We start from the raw sequence: 15,153 nt of genomic DNA, 5'->3' as shown, positions 1-15,153 counted from the left end.
TATATAAAATATAAAAAAATATATATTTATATTATATATATATATATTATTTTTTTTTCATTGTAGCTACATTAATTTTCGTAGCAGACAAAATATTGATCGGCCACGAAACGCGATCAATAAATTTCACCCTCCCTCTCATTTTAACCTCGTTATTGCACCAAAAAATAAATGCCGCAGTGTTATGACTTTGAAAAAATCTCTGTCCCTTCTCACTTTTTTGAAAATAACAGCCGGTAAGTGTTGTCATAAACACAAAATTACTCCATGAGCGATTTTTCCAGTGTTGGCAATCGATTGCTTCAAATGTGTCTCAATCAACAGGGATTACCCTCCTTGTGAGGACCCTTTTCACAACAACTACACTTTGGATGTTTTCGAATCACCCTGTATGGGCGGCCGGAAAGGACGCGATGGCTTGTTTCCGGCCACTTCCTGTGTGAAAATAACCGGAGTTTTTGGTAAATTAAATACAGGGTGATGCAAAAGTCAATTTTTTTTCTAAACTTTTTATAAAAAAATTGTTTTTATATATTTTTTATTTGTTTTCCTTAGCAACCGTGTCAATTGCTGCTCTTTTATTTCCGCAAACTAAAGTAAAAAAAAAATATATTTTTTCTGAAGCACCAAAAAATTGAACTTTGGCAAGCAATAACACGTGAAAAAAGGCTCAAACAATTTTTTGTCAAAGGAACTTTTAATTCAGTTTGACGTCCTTTATCAACTCCCGAGAAATTGTACGGTACTTTTGAATCACCCTGTATTTTTATTTTTTTTGTTGGTAACATTTGTTTTAAAAGGCGTTTCCCAACGTGTTTTAAATTAAAATGTTCAAACAAAAAAAATTGGAAGTTCTCGGGTGTCTAGGTATGCACTCGCTAACGCTCGTTGCATAAAGACAGCCCTTAAACTTTGTGTTTTGGCTCGCAGACGATAATGGGGACACGGTGACAGTGCGAGGTTGTGCCTTAGACAGCGGAACCTTAACCACAGACACAGAAATCGTCCGAATGTCACACTGTGGGGGCTTTTACTACGACAACAGATATGCAAGAGGTTGCGTTCAAAGTTGCAACGACGCCGACGCCTGTAATTCAGGGCAAAAATTTCGTCCATTATTTTTAGTCGTCGCAATTGCGACAATGTTCCCATTTGTTTGAAAAAATAAAAAAAAATAAAACACTTATTGTAAATTTTATTAATACAAAAAATTATGAATTGCTGCTATATTTCGGTTTGGTTTCCTGGTCTGTGACAGCTCGAATATAGATGGCGTCTTCCGGTAGCGGATTTGGGGGATTTTCCTCCTCCAAAAAGTAGGAACATGCAATGGCCAACACAGAACCTGTTGGCAACCCTGACCGTCAAAAAACAGAACAATGTTGCCAATGCCAACTTACCATTGTGACTAAAACTAAGTGACGTAATTGATGTATGATATTGGTGGAACTGACACAAGCGTTTTTTATTAAAACCGTCCCAAATGTTCACATAACCGTCGGAACCACCGGTTGCGAACGTGTTATGTGTTGGGTGAAAACTGAAAACATAATAAACGTAACAAATCTCTACAGTTTTATAACAAATAATTCAACTAAGCAATAATTAAAGGTAAATTTTTGGTGATTTTCGACCAAATTTGATGATTTTTTTTCTAGTTTAATAAAAATAGGAAGAACTTTGGTACAAAAACTTGATTAAAAATTCTCATAATGTCATTTTTGACGTAACTTTGTGTACAGTCACGATCAAAAAGAATGACACCGCTACAAACCGGGCGGGGTAGCATTTAAGGTCATAAATTTCAACAAACAAGTTAATGTAAGTTAGCCAAACGTACACATTGACCGTATTTGGGGGTGTCATTCTTTTTGGTCGTGACTGTACATCCGCAAACGTAATTATTCTGAGGTCTAAAACACACATACTGTCACATATTTGTATATGTTGTAATAAAACGGAGATTACGTATGTGTGCAAGATTTCAGTTAGTTCGTACACAAAAATAAATCACCTGATCGCATTCACTGGATAAATTTTTTCCATGCCATCCTCCTTAATTCTATGACACTTGAAGGCATATTTTTTCTTCTGAATCTCAGGATTGGTGTCTAGATATTCAACCGCCACCCTCCCCTCAATACTACTCAAAACAAACCCCTGCTTATTAGGGAAACACCTGATCGCCCTCGTCTGATATTTCAAATTAGATTCGCGTTTTTGTAAAGTGTATGACATATTTCTAATATCCCACACTAGGATTTTTCGGCCGGCTGTTCCAACGACCAGTTTCTCGCCACAGACGCTTATTGTGTAGACTTTTTCGCCTTGGTTGTAGCTCCCGCTACACAGTGGCGTGCGTGGGTCCCATAGTTTGATGTGGTGGTCCCAACTTCCTGTTAAAATTCCATTCACTTCACTGCAATATTCCACGCATTTGATGGCATTTGCGTGAGCGCCGACGGTGTTTTCGGTGGTTGTGTTGAAGTCGAAGGACTTTAGGGTGTTGTCCAGGCCGCCGCTGTACGAGTGGACGGCGTCCTGGAAAAAATGCGGGTTTTTTCCTAAGAAATTGGCGTTGAACGCATTTTTTTTTATTATTTAAAAGTTTGTTTTTTCTAGTTTATTTTCATAAAAATATTTTTTTGAAAAAAAAATTTGAAATTTTGAAAAATGTGTTTACAAAATTCACTTTTTGATAACTTTCCCGTTATCCAATTTTGAAAACAAAAATATATTTGTAATCAGAAAAAAATGGAGAATCGTCGCCTTATCTTGGTTTTTCAAAATATTTTTTATTTTAAAAAAAAATATTTTTTTTTCAAAAATATGTCAAAAAACAAAAAAACTGTTACGTTGGCGCAAATGTAATTACGATTCTATGATAAAAACGTTTTTTCGTTTTCGAAAAAAGTGAATAGATGAAAAGATAATAGAAAAATAAATCCGCGCCATCTGACGACTTAGAAGCACACTAAAGCGTGTTCCCCTTCAACCTTAATCACTGTTTTTTTTTCAATTATCTAAACTGTTTGTAACTACAATTCAATTGAAAGTATTTTTTTTCTAGTTTACATTCTTAAAAATGAGATGCTATCAGTTTAATTACTCTTTAAGGCTAAAAAGGACGACAGAGTTAAACCAAGTGTATGGCAAAAATTTTTTTAATCTCATTTCAAATCGAAAAATGAAATTGAGTCTTTTAAATAACTAGAATTTGCGCCAAAGTGATACTTTTTTAAAAAAAAATTGACATTTTTTTGTTAAAATTTCGAAAATCGTGTTTACAAAATTCGCTTTTTGGTAACTTTTCCGTGATCGAATTTTGAAAACAAAAATACCTTTGTGATCAGCAAGAAATGGAGTTTCGTCGCCCTATCTTGGTTTTTCAAAATATTTTTTATTTTAAAAATTTTTAATTTTTTTTTTCCAAAAATAAGTCAAAAAATTAAATAGTGTTATGTTGACGCAAATTTAATTACGATTCTATGATCAAAACTATTTTTCGTTTTCGAAAAAAGTGAATAGATGAAAAGATAATAGAAAAATAAATCCGCGCCATCTGACGACTTAGAAACGCACTAAAACGTGTTCCCCTTCAACCTTAATCACTGTTTTTTTTTCAATTATCTAAACTGTTTGTAACTACAATTCAATTGAAAGTATTTTTTTTCTAGTTTACATTCTTAAAAATTAGATGCTATCAGTTTAATTACTCTTTAAGGCTAAAAGGGACGACAGAGTTAAACCAAGTGTGTGGCAAAAATTTTTGTAATCTAATTTTAAATCGAAAAATGAAATTGAGTCTTTTAAATAACTAGAATTTGCGCCAAAGTGATACTTTTTTGGAAAAAAAATTGACATTTTTTTATTAAAATTTTGAAAAATGTGTTTACAAAATTCGCTTTTTAATAACTTTGCCGTTATCGAATTTTGAAAACAAAAATACCTTTGTGATCAGCAAGAAATGGAGATTCGTCGCCCTATCTTAGTTTTTCAAAATATTTTTTATTTTAAAATTTTTTTAATATTTTTTCAAAAATAAGTCAAAAAATAAAGAAGTTTAAAAAAAAAGAAAAAGTTATAAAATCATTCATTTGAAAGCATTTATCATTTAAATAAAATATTTACCACGTGAAAAAAAGTAGATTAGTAGAAATAATCCCTTTTTATCAGTTGGCCTAGATTCGTTATTCCCTTCAAAAACAATTTTTTTTAAACTCGCTGTAGCAAACTTTTATGGACTTTTGTACGTCTTTACAACCCTCTCGAATTAATAAAAGTTCAAAAAAAAATCAATAGGTTCATTTTTTTTAAAGCAAATTGCAAGTAAATGTAAGTGGTCACGAAAAAATTGAAATCAGAAAAAAGGAGAGAACCACATAGGATTGCATTGTCACGCAGATTACGTAAGTATGCAAAATTTCAGTTCATGGGGACAACGGGAACCCTTTCAAATTTGGCTCCAAAAATATGAAACAGACAGACAGACAACAACGCAAGTTAAATAAAAGCTTTAAAAAAGAACAATTACAATACTGTACTTTAGTTTTTTTTCACTCGGTTTTCGTCTCGGGGATAATAATCTCTTTGTTAATTGTTTAACCGATTTATTAAAAAAATACATATGGAATATATAAAAATGAAGTGTTCACGAAAAAATTGAAATCAGAAAAAGCAAGGAACCACATAGGATTGCATTCTCACGCAGATTACGTAAGTATGCAAAATTTCAGTTCATTGGGACAACGGGAACACTTTCAAATTTGGCCCTAAAAATATGAAACAGACAGACAGACAACAAAGCAAGTCAAAAATTAATTAAAAAAAAAATAAAAATTTTTTTTAGGTTTTTTCACTATTATGCCTAAAGTTAAAATTAAAAAACAAAAAAAAAACGTCCTTTCGAGATAAAAGTTTTTCCAATTACCTAATAGTTTATGTAATTCATTTGAAAGCATTTTTGTCATTTAAATAAACTGTTTACACATCACATTAATAGCAATTGGAGTAATTACTACCACCATTCCCTAAAATGGCTCCAAAATCACAATACGTCCTTTACTCCCTTTGCAAATTCCTGACAATTATCCCCTTCCGCCCAACAACCCCACTAGCATCAACTTCGCACAAAATTTATTGCAGCTTTGTTGTGCTAACCAGCACAGTTTTAACAATTGTAACATTCCTGAACAACAAATGGTACTCACAGTTCCACCACATTAAAATGAGCGTCCTTATTTTAATCCAACTCAACTTGTCCACGTTTAATTTAATCACCACCTTGTCTGGGGTTTTATGGAAACGGGAAAAATGGCACAAACTTTTAAATGACCTTAACACCATGACCAACAGAAATGGGCAAAGTGGGCGAAGTGCAACCATTGCCACAACCAGCATTATAGTTTCAGCTGTAATTCTGGTCTGGATTATGTACTTTTGGGCCAATTATTTCGGTGTTGTTTATTATTTGAAAAAATACAACGTGGCCTATTTTCACTTTTTTTTGATGTTTGCCTATAGCACGGTTCTTAGTTGGATTTTGAGCATAATTCTGGTGGAATACAGCAATTTGAACAGAACTGTGTGCAAGGAATTGCAACTTGGACAAAGTATTGAGCAAATGTTCTGTTTCCTTAAAGACACAGTTGACACGTTTAATGATATTTTCGGGTGGCCTATGGCCCTAATAATTTCATTCACAACCCTGTACCTTGTCAATAATCTGGACTACATGTTTCTGGCAACTGCTAGTCTTCCCGGTTCGATTTTCTACAGACTTCTTGCAGACGCTGCTATGGTGCTGTTAATTTTTGTACGTAATAATTTTTTGAGTAGGAAAATAAATTGTAAGAGGGTGTTACTTTTAGACCAGTACCGTTTTTTTGATTTTTATGTGCGATTCGGTGGTTCAAGAAGCTGAGAAACTTCAAGCCAGTGTGCAAAAAATACGAAGGATTCGTCCAAACTTGACAGCAAAGGAAGACCAAGATTTGGAAAAATTGTGTGGTGTGATAATAGAGAATTTTCCACAATTTTCAGTCGCTCGCTTCTTTAACATCGGACGTGGCACCGTTTTAAATATTTTGAGTACTGTTACCACGTTTTTTATTATTATGATTCAGTTAGATACAAAAAATAATTAAAAAAAATGTTGGATTGCTCACTATGCTTTTTTGAAAGATATTTTAGTTATTTTCTCAATTGCGGCTAAACTATTCTAAAAAGTGCAACTATTTTGATCCATACCTATGCAAAATGATCCAGGGAATCGATTGGCATCGAGAAAACTGCCAAATTCCCAATAGTTTTTAAGTTATGAATTTTTTTAAATCTTACCAAATTTTGCATTTGTCTCCAATTTGCTCGAAAACTATTAGTCGGAGAACAATATTTTTTTTTGAAAAAGATAGATAATTTAAAGAGCTTTCCAACGATAATACACTTCATGGGGTTATCTCTGATAGTTCCGGAGCTATTGCTTGACAAAAGTTGCGGGTACCCAAAATCGACAAAAATTGCGACGAAACTTGAAAAATCAAACTTCTAAAAATCGAACATATGGACTTTTTGTCGACTAAAAACAACTTTTGTGGGTTGTTAAGACATGTAGAAGTCCATAAAAATTTACTGGAGTGAGTTTAAAAAAAAATTTTTTTTTCACCTCTTTGAAGGTAAGTTTTACTCAAGAAATTTTAGCAAAAAAATTAAAAATTTTAAATCTCGTGAAAAGGTGGTATAATACAGAAAATGAGCTGCTGAATTCAATGGAACAAACCGCATTGCTCTACGACTTTTAGTTTTTGAGTTATGAATTTTTTTAATGAATAAAATTTTTCACTATGACAAATGGCTACCCTAAATTAAGGCAAAAATTTTTAAATTTTTAATTCTTGTGAAAAATTGATATATTATGTAAAATGAGCCGTAGAATTCAACCGAACAAACCGCATTGCTCTACGACTTTTAGTTTTTTTTTAATGAATTTTTTTAGTGAAAAACTTTGATCGCCTCTGTAGCCGGAACCGTTGCCCGGAGCGGCTCCGGGTTTGGACGAAAAAATAGAGAAAATTAAGCGCTATCAGATGTTTTTTTGTTCGCTGCTCTAAGTCTTACAGTTTCCGAGAAAAACGCAAAAAAAGGTTTCCATTTTCACTTTTTTTCAATTTTCAACCGCCAATTACGGCGAAACTATTAGAGTTATCGAGAAACGGAAAAATGGAGGACAACCGGAATAAAAAACTCTACAAAATGGCATAGGACTCAAGGCGATACCTTGCAAAAAATTTTTCAATTTTCAAACGCCGATTACGGCCAAACTAAAAGAGTTAGGAGAAAATGCTTTTTTAGATCGGAAAGAGCACATCAAAATCTATAAGATAGAATCGGTTTTATTTGATTTAGAGACACTTTAAAAATTGACCGATTTTAAGGGGGGGGTGTTAACTTTTTTTTAATTTTTTTTATTTTCTCATTTCTGGCTAAACTATTCAAAAAAGTGGAACTATTTTGATCGAAACCTATGCAAAATGATCCGGGGAATCGATTGGCATCGAGAAAATTGCCAAATTCCCAATAGTTTTTTAGTTATGAATTTTTTAAAATTTTTCCAATTTTTGCATTTGTCTCCAATTTGCTCGAAAACTATTAGTCGAAGAACAATATTTTTTTTTGAAAAAGATAGATAATTTAAAGAGCTTTCCAACGATAATACACTTCATGGGGTTATCTCTGATAGTTCCGGAGCTATTGCTTGACAAAAGTTCCGGGTACCCAAAATCGACAAAAATTGCGACGAAAATTGAAAAATCAAACTTCTAAAAATGGAACATATGGACTTTTTGTCGACTAAAAACAACTTTTGTGGGTTGTTAAGACATGTAGAAGTCCATAAAAATTTACTGGAGTGAGTTTAAAAAAAAATTTTTTTTTCACCTCTTTGAAGGTAAGTAAGTATTACTCAGGAAATTTTAGCAAAAAAATTAAAAATTTTAAATCTCGTGAAAAGTTGGTATAATACAGAAAATGAGCTGCTGAATTCAATGGAACAAACCGCATTGCTCTACGACTTTTAGTTTTTGAGTTATGAATTTTTTTAATGAATAAAATTTTTCACTATGACAAATGGCTACCCTAAATTAAGGCAAAAATTTTTAAATTTTTAATTCTTGTGAAAAATTGATATATTATGTAAAATGAGCCGTAGAATTCAACCGAACAAACCGCATTGCTCTACGACTTTTAGTTTTTTTTTTATGAATTTTTTTAGTGAAAAACTTTGATCGCCTCTGTAGCCGGAACCGTTGCCCGGAGCGGCTCCGGGTTTGGTCGAAAAAATAGATAAAATTAAGCGCTATCAGATGTTTTTTGTTCGTTGCTCTAAGTCTTACAGTTTCCGAGAAAAACGCAAAAAAAGGTTTCCATTTTCACTTTTTTTCAATTTTCAACCGCCAATTACGGCGAAACTATTAGAGTTATCGAGAAACGGAAAAATGGAGGACAACCGGAATAAAAAACTCTACAAAATTGCATAGGACTCAAGGCGATATCTCGCAAAAAATTTTTCAATTTTCAAACGCCGATTACGGCCAAACTAAAAGAGTTAGGAGAAAATGCTTTTTTAGATCGGAAAGAGCACATCAAAATCTATAAGATAGAATCGGTTTTAGTTGATTTAGAGACACTTTAAAAATTGACCGATTTTAAGGGGGGGGTGTTAACTTTTTTTTAATTTTTTTTATTTTCTCATTTCTGGCTAAACTATTCAAAAAAGTGGAACTATTTTGATCCAAACCTATGCAAAATGATCCGGGGAATCGATTGGCATCGAGAAAATTGCCAAATTCCCAATAGTTTTTTAGTTATGAATTTTTTAAAATTTTTCCAATTTTTGCATTTGTCTCCAATTTGCTCGAAAACTATTAGTCGGAGAACAATATTTTTTTTTGAAAAAGATAGATAATTTAAAGAGCTTTCCAACGATAATACACTTCATGGGGTTATCTCTGATAGTTCCGGAGCTATTGCTTGACAAAAATTCCGGGTACCCAAAATCGACAAAAATTGCGACGAAAATTGAAAAATCAAACTTCTAAAAATCGAACATATGGACTTTTTGTCGACTAAAAACAACTTTTGTGGGTTGTTAAGACATGTAGAAGTCCATAAAAATTTACTGGAGTGAGTTTAAAAAAAAATTTTTTTTTCACCTCTTTGAAGGTAAGTAAGTATTACTCAGGAAATTTTAGCAAAAAAATTAAAAATTTTAAATCTCGTGAAAAGTTGGTATAATACAGAAAATGAGCTGCTGAATTCAATGGAACAAACCGCATTGCTCTACGACTTTTAGTTTTTGAGTTATGAATTTTTTTAATGAATAAAATTTTTCACTATGACAAATGGCTACCCTAAATTAAGGCAAAAATTTTTAAATTTTTAATTCTTGTGAAAAATTGATATATTATGTAAAATGAGCCGTAGAATTCAACCGAACAAACCGCATTGCTCTACGACTTTTAGTTTTTTTTTTATGAATTTTTTTAGTGAAAAACTTTGATCGCCTCTGTAGCCGGAACCGTTGCCCGGAGCGGCTCCGGGTTTGGTCGAAAAAATAGATAAAATTAAGCGCTATCAGATGTTTTTTTGTTCGCTGCTCTAAGTCTTACAGTTTCCGAGAAAAACGCAAAAAAAGGTTTCCATTTTCACTTTTTTTCAATTTTCAACCGCCAATTACGGCGAAACTATTAGAGTTATCGAGAAACGGAAAAATGGAGGACAACCGGAATAAAAAACTCTACAAAATGGCATAGGACTCAAGGCGATATCTCGCAAAAAATTTTTCAATTTTCAAACGCCGATTACGGCCAAACTAAAAGAGTTAGGAGAAAATGCTTTTTTAGATCGGAAAGAGCACATCAAAATCTATAAGATAGAATCGGTTTTATTTGATTTAGAGACACTTTAAAAACTGACCGATTTTAAGGGGGGGGTGTTAACTTTTTTTTAATTTTTTTTATTTTCTCATTTCTGGCTAAACTATTCAAAAAAGTGGAACTATTTTGATCCAAACCTATGCAAAATGATCCGGGGAATCGATTGGCATCGAGAAAATTGCCAAATTCCCAATAGTTTTTTAGTTATGAATTTTTTAAAATTTTTCCAATTTTTGCATTTGTCTCCAATTTGCTCGAAAACTATTAGTCGGAGAACAATATTTTTTTTTGAAAAAGATAGATAATTTAAAGAGCTTTCCAACGATAATACACTTCATGGGGTTATCTCTGATAGTTCCGGAGCTATTGCTTGACAAAAGTTCCGGGTACCCAAAATCGACAAAAATTGCGACGAAAATTGAAAAATCAAACTTCTAAAAATCGAACATATGGACTTTTTGTCGACTAAAAACAACTTTTGTGGGTTGTTAAGACATGTAGAAGTCCATAAAAATTTACTGGAGTGAGTTTAAAAAAAAATTTTTTTTTCACCTCTTTGAAGGTAAGTAAGTATTACTCAGGAAATTTTAGCAAAAAAATTAAAAATTTTAAATCTCGTGAAAAGTTGGTATAATACAGAAAATGAGCTGCTGAATTCAATGGAACAAACCGCATTGCTCTACGACTTTTAGTTTTTGAGTTATGAATTTTTTTAATGAATAAAATTTTTCACTATGACAAATGGCTACCCTAAATTAAGGCAAAAATTTTTAAATTTTTAATTCTTGTGAAAAATTGATATATTATGTAAAATGAGCCGTAGAATTCAACCGAACAAACCGCATTGCTCTACGACTTTTAGTTTTTTTTTTATGAATTTTTTTAGTGAAAAACTTTGATCGCCTCTGTAGCCGGAACCGTTGCCCGGAGCGGCTCCGGGTTTGGTCGAAAAAATAGATAAAATTAAGCGCTATCAGATGTTTTTTTGTTCGCTGCTCTAAGTCTTACAGTTTCCGAGAAAAACGCAAAAAAAGGTTTCCATTTTCACTTTTTTTCAATTTTCAACCGCCAATTACGGCGAAACTATTAGAGTTATCGAGAAACGGAAAAATGGAGGACAACCGGAATAAAAAACTCTACAAAATGGCATAGGACTCAAGGCGATATCTCGCAAAAAAATTTTAAATTTTCAAACGCCGATTACGGCCAAACTAAAAGAGTTAGGAGAAAATGCTTTTTTAGATCGGAAAGAGCACATCAAAATCTATAAGATAGAATCGGTTTTATTTGATTTAGAGACACTTTAAAAATTGACCGATTTTAAGGGGGGGGTGTTAACTTTTTTTTAATTTTTTTTATTTTCTCATTTCTGGCTAAACTATTCAAAAAAGTGGAACTATTTTGATCCAAACCTATGCAAAATGATCCGGGGAATCGATTGGCATCGAGAAAATTGCCAAATTCCCAATAGTTTTTTAGTTATGAATTTTTTAAAATTTTTCCAATTTTTGCATTTGTCTCCAATTTGCTCGAAAACTATTAGTCGGGGAACAATATTTTTTTTTGAAAAAGATAGATAATTTAAAGAGCTTTCCAACGATAATACACTTCATGGGGTTATCTCTGATAGTTCCGGAGCTATTGCTTGACAAAAGTTCCGGGTACCCAAAATCGACAAAAATTGCGACGAAAATTGAAAAATCAAACTTCTAAAAATCGAACATATGGACTTTTTGTCGACTAAAAACAACTTTTGTGGGTTGTTAAGACATGTAGAAGTCCATAAAAATTTACTGGAGTGAGTTTAAAAAAAAATTTTTTTTTCACCTCTTTGAAGGTAAGTAAGTATTACTCAGGAAATTTTAGCAAAAAAATTAAAAATTTTAAATCTCGTGAAAAGTTGGTATAATACAGAAAATGAGCTGCTGAATTCAATGGAACAAACCGCATTGCTCTACGACTTTTAGTTTTTGAGTTATGAATTTTTTTAATGAATAAAATTTTTCACTATGACAAATGGCTACCCTAAATTAAGGCAAAAATTTTTAAATTTTTAATTCTTGTGAAAAATTGATATATTATGTAAAATGAGCCGTAGAATTCAACCGAACAAACCGCATTGCTCTACGACTTTTAGTTTTTTTTTTATGAATTTTTTTAGTGAAAAACTTTGATCGCCTCTGTAGCCGGAACCGTTGCCCGGAGCGGCTCCGGGTTTGGTCGAAAAAATAGATAAAATTAAGCGCTATCAGATGTTTTTTTGTTCGCTGCTCTAAGTCTTACAGTTTCCGAGAAAAACGCAAAAAAAGGTTTCCATTTTACTTTTTTTCAATTTTCAACCGCCAATTACGGCGAAACTATTAGAGTTATCGAGAAACGGAAAAATGGAGGACAACCGGAATAAAAAACTCTACAAAATGGCATAGGACTCAAGGCGATACCTTGCAAAAAATTTTTCAATTTTCAAACGCCGATTACGGCCAAACTAAAAGAGTTAGGAGAAAATGCTTTTTTAGATCGGAAAGAGCACATCAAAATCTATAAGATAGAATCGGTTTTATTTGATTTAGAGACACTTTAAAAATTGACCGATTTTAAGGGGGGGGTGTTAACTTTTTTTTAATTTTTTTTATTTTCTCATTTCTGGCTAAACTATTCAAAAAAGTGGAACTATTTTGATCCAAACCTATGCAAAATGATCCGGGGAATCGATTGGCATCGAGAAAATTGCCAAATTCCCAATAGTTTTTTAGTTATGAATTTTTTAAAATTTTTCCAATTTTTGCATTTGTCTCCAATTTGCTCGAAAACTATTAGTCGGAGAACAATATTTTTTTTGAAAAAGATAGATAATTTAAAGAGCTTTCCAACGATAATACACTTCATGGGGTTATCTCTGATAGTTCCGGAGCTATTGCTTGACAAAAGTTCCGGGTACCCAAAATCGACAAAAATTGCGACGAAAATTGAAAAATCAAACTTCTAAAAATCGAACATATGGACTTTTTGTCGACTAAAAACAACTTTTGTGGGTTGTTAAGACATGTAGAAGTCCATAAAAATTTACTGGAGTGAGTTTAAAAAAAAATTTTTTTTTCACCTCTTTGAAGGTAAGTAAGTATTACTCAGGAAATTTTAGCAAAAAAATTAAAAATTTTAAATCTCGTGAAAAGTTGGTATAATACAGAAAATGAGCTGCTGAATTCAATGGAACAAACCGCATTGCTCTACGACTTTTAGTTTTTGAGTTATGAATTTTTTTAATGAATAAAATTTTTCACTATGACAAATGGCTACCCTAAATTAAGGCAAAAATTTTTAAATTTTTAATTCTTGTGAAAAATTGATATATTATGTAAAATGAGCCGTAGAATTCAACCGAACAAACCGCATTGCTCTACGACTTTTAGTTTTTTTTTTATGAATTTTTTTAGTGAAAAACTTTGATCGCCTCTGTAGCCGGAACCGTTGCCCGGAGCGGCTCCGGGTTTGGTCGAAAAAATAGATAAAATTAAGCGCTATCAGATGTTTTTTTGTTCGCTGCTCTAAGTCTTACAGTTTCCGAGAAAAACGCAAAAAAAGGTTTCCATTTTCACTTTTTTTCAATTTTCAACCGCCAATTACGGCGAAACTATTAGAGTTATCGAGAAACGGAAAAATGGAGGACAACCGGAATAAAAAACTCTACAAAATGGCATAGGACTCAAGGCGATATCTCGCAAAAAAATTTTAAATTTTCAAACGCCGATTACGGCCAAACTAAAAGAGTTAGGAGAAAATGCTTTTTTAGATCGGAAAGAGCACATCAAAATCTATAAGATAGAATCGGTTTTATTTGATTTAGAGACACTTTAAAAATTGACCGATTTTAAGGGGGGGGTGTTAACTTTTTTTTAATTTTTTTTATTTTCTCATTTCTGGCTAAACTATTCAAAAAAGTGGAACTATTTTGATCCAAACCTATGCAAAATGATCCGGGGAATCGATTGGCATCGAGAAAATTGCCAAATTCCCAATAGTTTTTTAGTTATGAATTTTTTAAAATTTTTCCAATTTTTGCATTTGTCTCCAATTTGCTCGAAAACTATTAGTCGGAGAACAATATTTTTTTTTGAAAAAGATAGATAATTTAAAGAGCTTTCCAACGATAATACACTTCATGGGGTTATCTCTGATAGTTCCGGAGCTATTGCTTGACAAAAGTTCCGGGTACCCAAAATCGACAAAAATTGCGACGAAAATTGAAAAATCAAACTTCTAAAAATCGAACATATGGACTTTTTGTCGACTAAAAACAACTTTTGTGGGTTGTTAAGACATGTAGAAGTCCATAAAAATTTACTGGAGTAAATTTAAAAAAAAATTTTTTTTCACCTCTTTGAAGGTAAGTAAGTATTACTCAGGAAATTTTAGCAAAAAAACTGAAAATTTTAAATCTCATGAAAAGTTCGTAGAATACAGAAAATGAGCCGCTGAATTCAATGGAACAAACCGCATTGCTCTACGACTTTTAGTTTTCGAGTTATGAATTTTTTTGTTGAATAAAACTGTTCACCATAAATATGGCTATGCTAAATTTAGGCAAAAAATTTTAAATTTTTCATTCTTGTGAAAAATTGATATATTATGTAAAATGACTTTTAGCAACTTTTGTAGGTTGTTAAGTCATGTAGAAGTCCATAAAACTTTGCTAGAGTAAGATTAAAAAAAAATCCACTTTTTTGAAAATAAGTGTTTCATGTAATTCAAAGGCAAAAAAGCTCATCAACAACGGTAGTCAATTCTAATCTGCTCTCTTATTGTGTCTTGTGAAAAACCGACAAAAATTGAGCACAATTTACACTTTTGTTAAAAGAAAAAAACACTTACAGTAAAACAGCAATCCAAAACTGGAGCATCATGGGCATATTTATGCCTCAAATTATTCGTAGTAACATCATATAGCCGCACAGTACCATCCCAAGAGCTGACCAACAGAAACTGATTGGTATTGGGGCCAAATTTCACCGACGAAATTGCGTCTTCTGGCGGACTTTTTACCTTGTACTCGGTCTGAGATTTCATGTTTTCAGCAATTTTGCCAAATATTTATCAACTTTACCGGCTATTAATAAAAATATAACGTTTGGTGAGAGGTTAACTGTCACTAACATAACCTAAATATTGTTTACGGGCAAGGGCGCTGTGATTGGTTGCCGCCGTTTGTACAGAGTGATGCAAA

The 15,153-nt window shown here is 32.4% G+C and overlaps 2 protein-coding genes across 2 annotated transcripts; one reads left to right on the top strand and one right to left on the bottom strand.

Moving 5' to 3' along the window:
* Positions 1–100: 100 nt before the first annotated feature.
* Positions 101–1,181, top strand: LOC658774 (uncharacterized protein). Its single transcript, XM_965134.3, has 3 exons — positions 101–236; positions 285–461; positions 931–1,181. The coding sequence occupies exons 1-3, from the start codon at positions 185–187 to the stop codon at positions 1,158–1,160; spliced, it is 459 nt and encodes a 152-aa protein (XP_970227.1). The 5' UTR covers positions 101–184; the 3' UTR covers positions 1,161–1,181.
* On the bottom strand, positions 1,179–15,117 carry Bub3. The gene is made up of 4 exons (XM_965202.4): positions 14,802–15,117; positions 2,015–2,541; positions 1,401–1,540; positions 1,179–1,345 (listed from the first exon to the last, which is right to left on the bottom strand). Exons 1-4 carry the CDS (start codon positions 14,994–14,996, stop codon positions 1,212–1,214), a joined length of 996 nt encoding a protein of 331 aa, XP_970295.1. The 5' UTR covers positions 14,997–15,117; the 3' UTR covers positions 1,179–1,211.
* Positions 15,118–15,153: the final 36 nt, after the last annotated feature.

Source organism: Tribolium castaneum, chromosome 7 (genome assembly GCF_031307605.1).
Source record: "Tribolium castaneum strain GA2 chromosome 7, icTriCast1.1, whole genome shotgun sequence".
In the NCBI taxonomy this organism is placed as follows: Eukaryota; Metazoa; Arthropoda; class Insecta; order Coleoptera; family Tenebrionidae; genus Tribolium; species Tribolium castaneum.
This window is presented reverse-complemented; position numbering and strand designations above follow the sequence as displayed.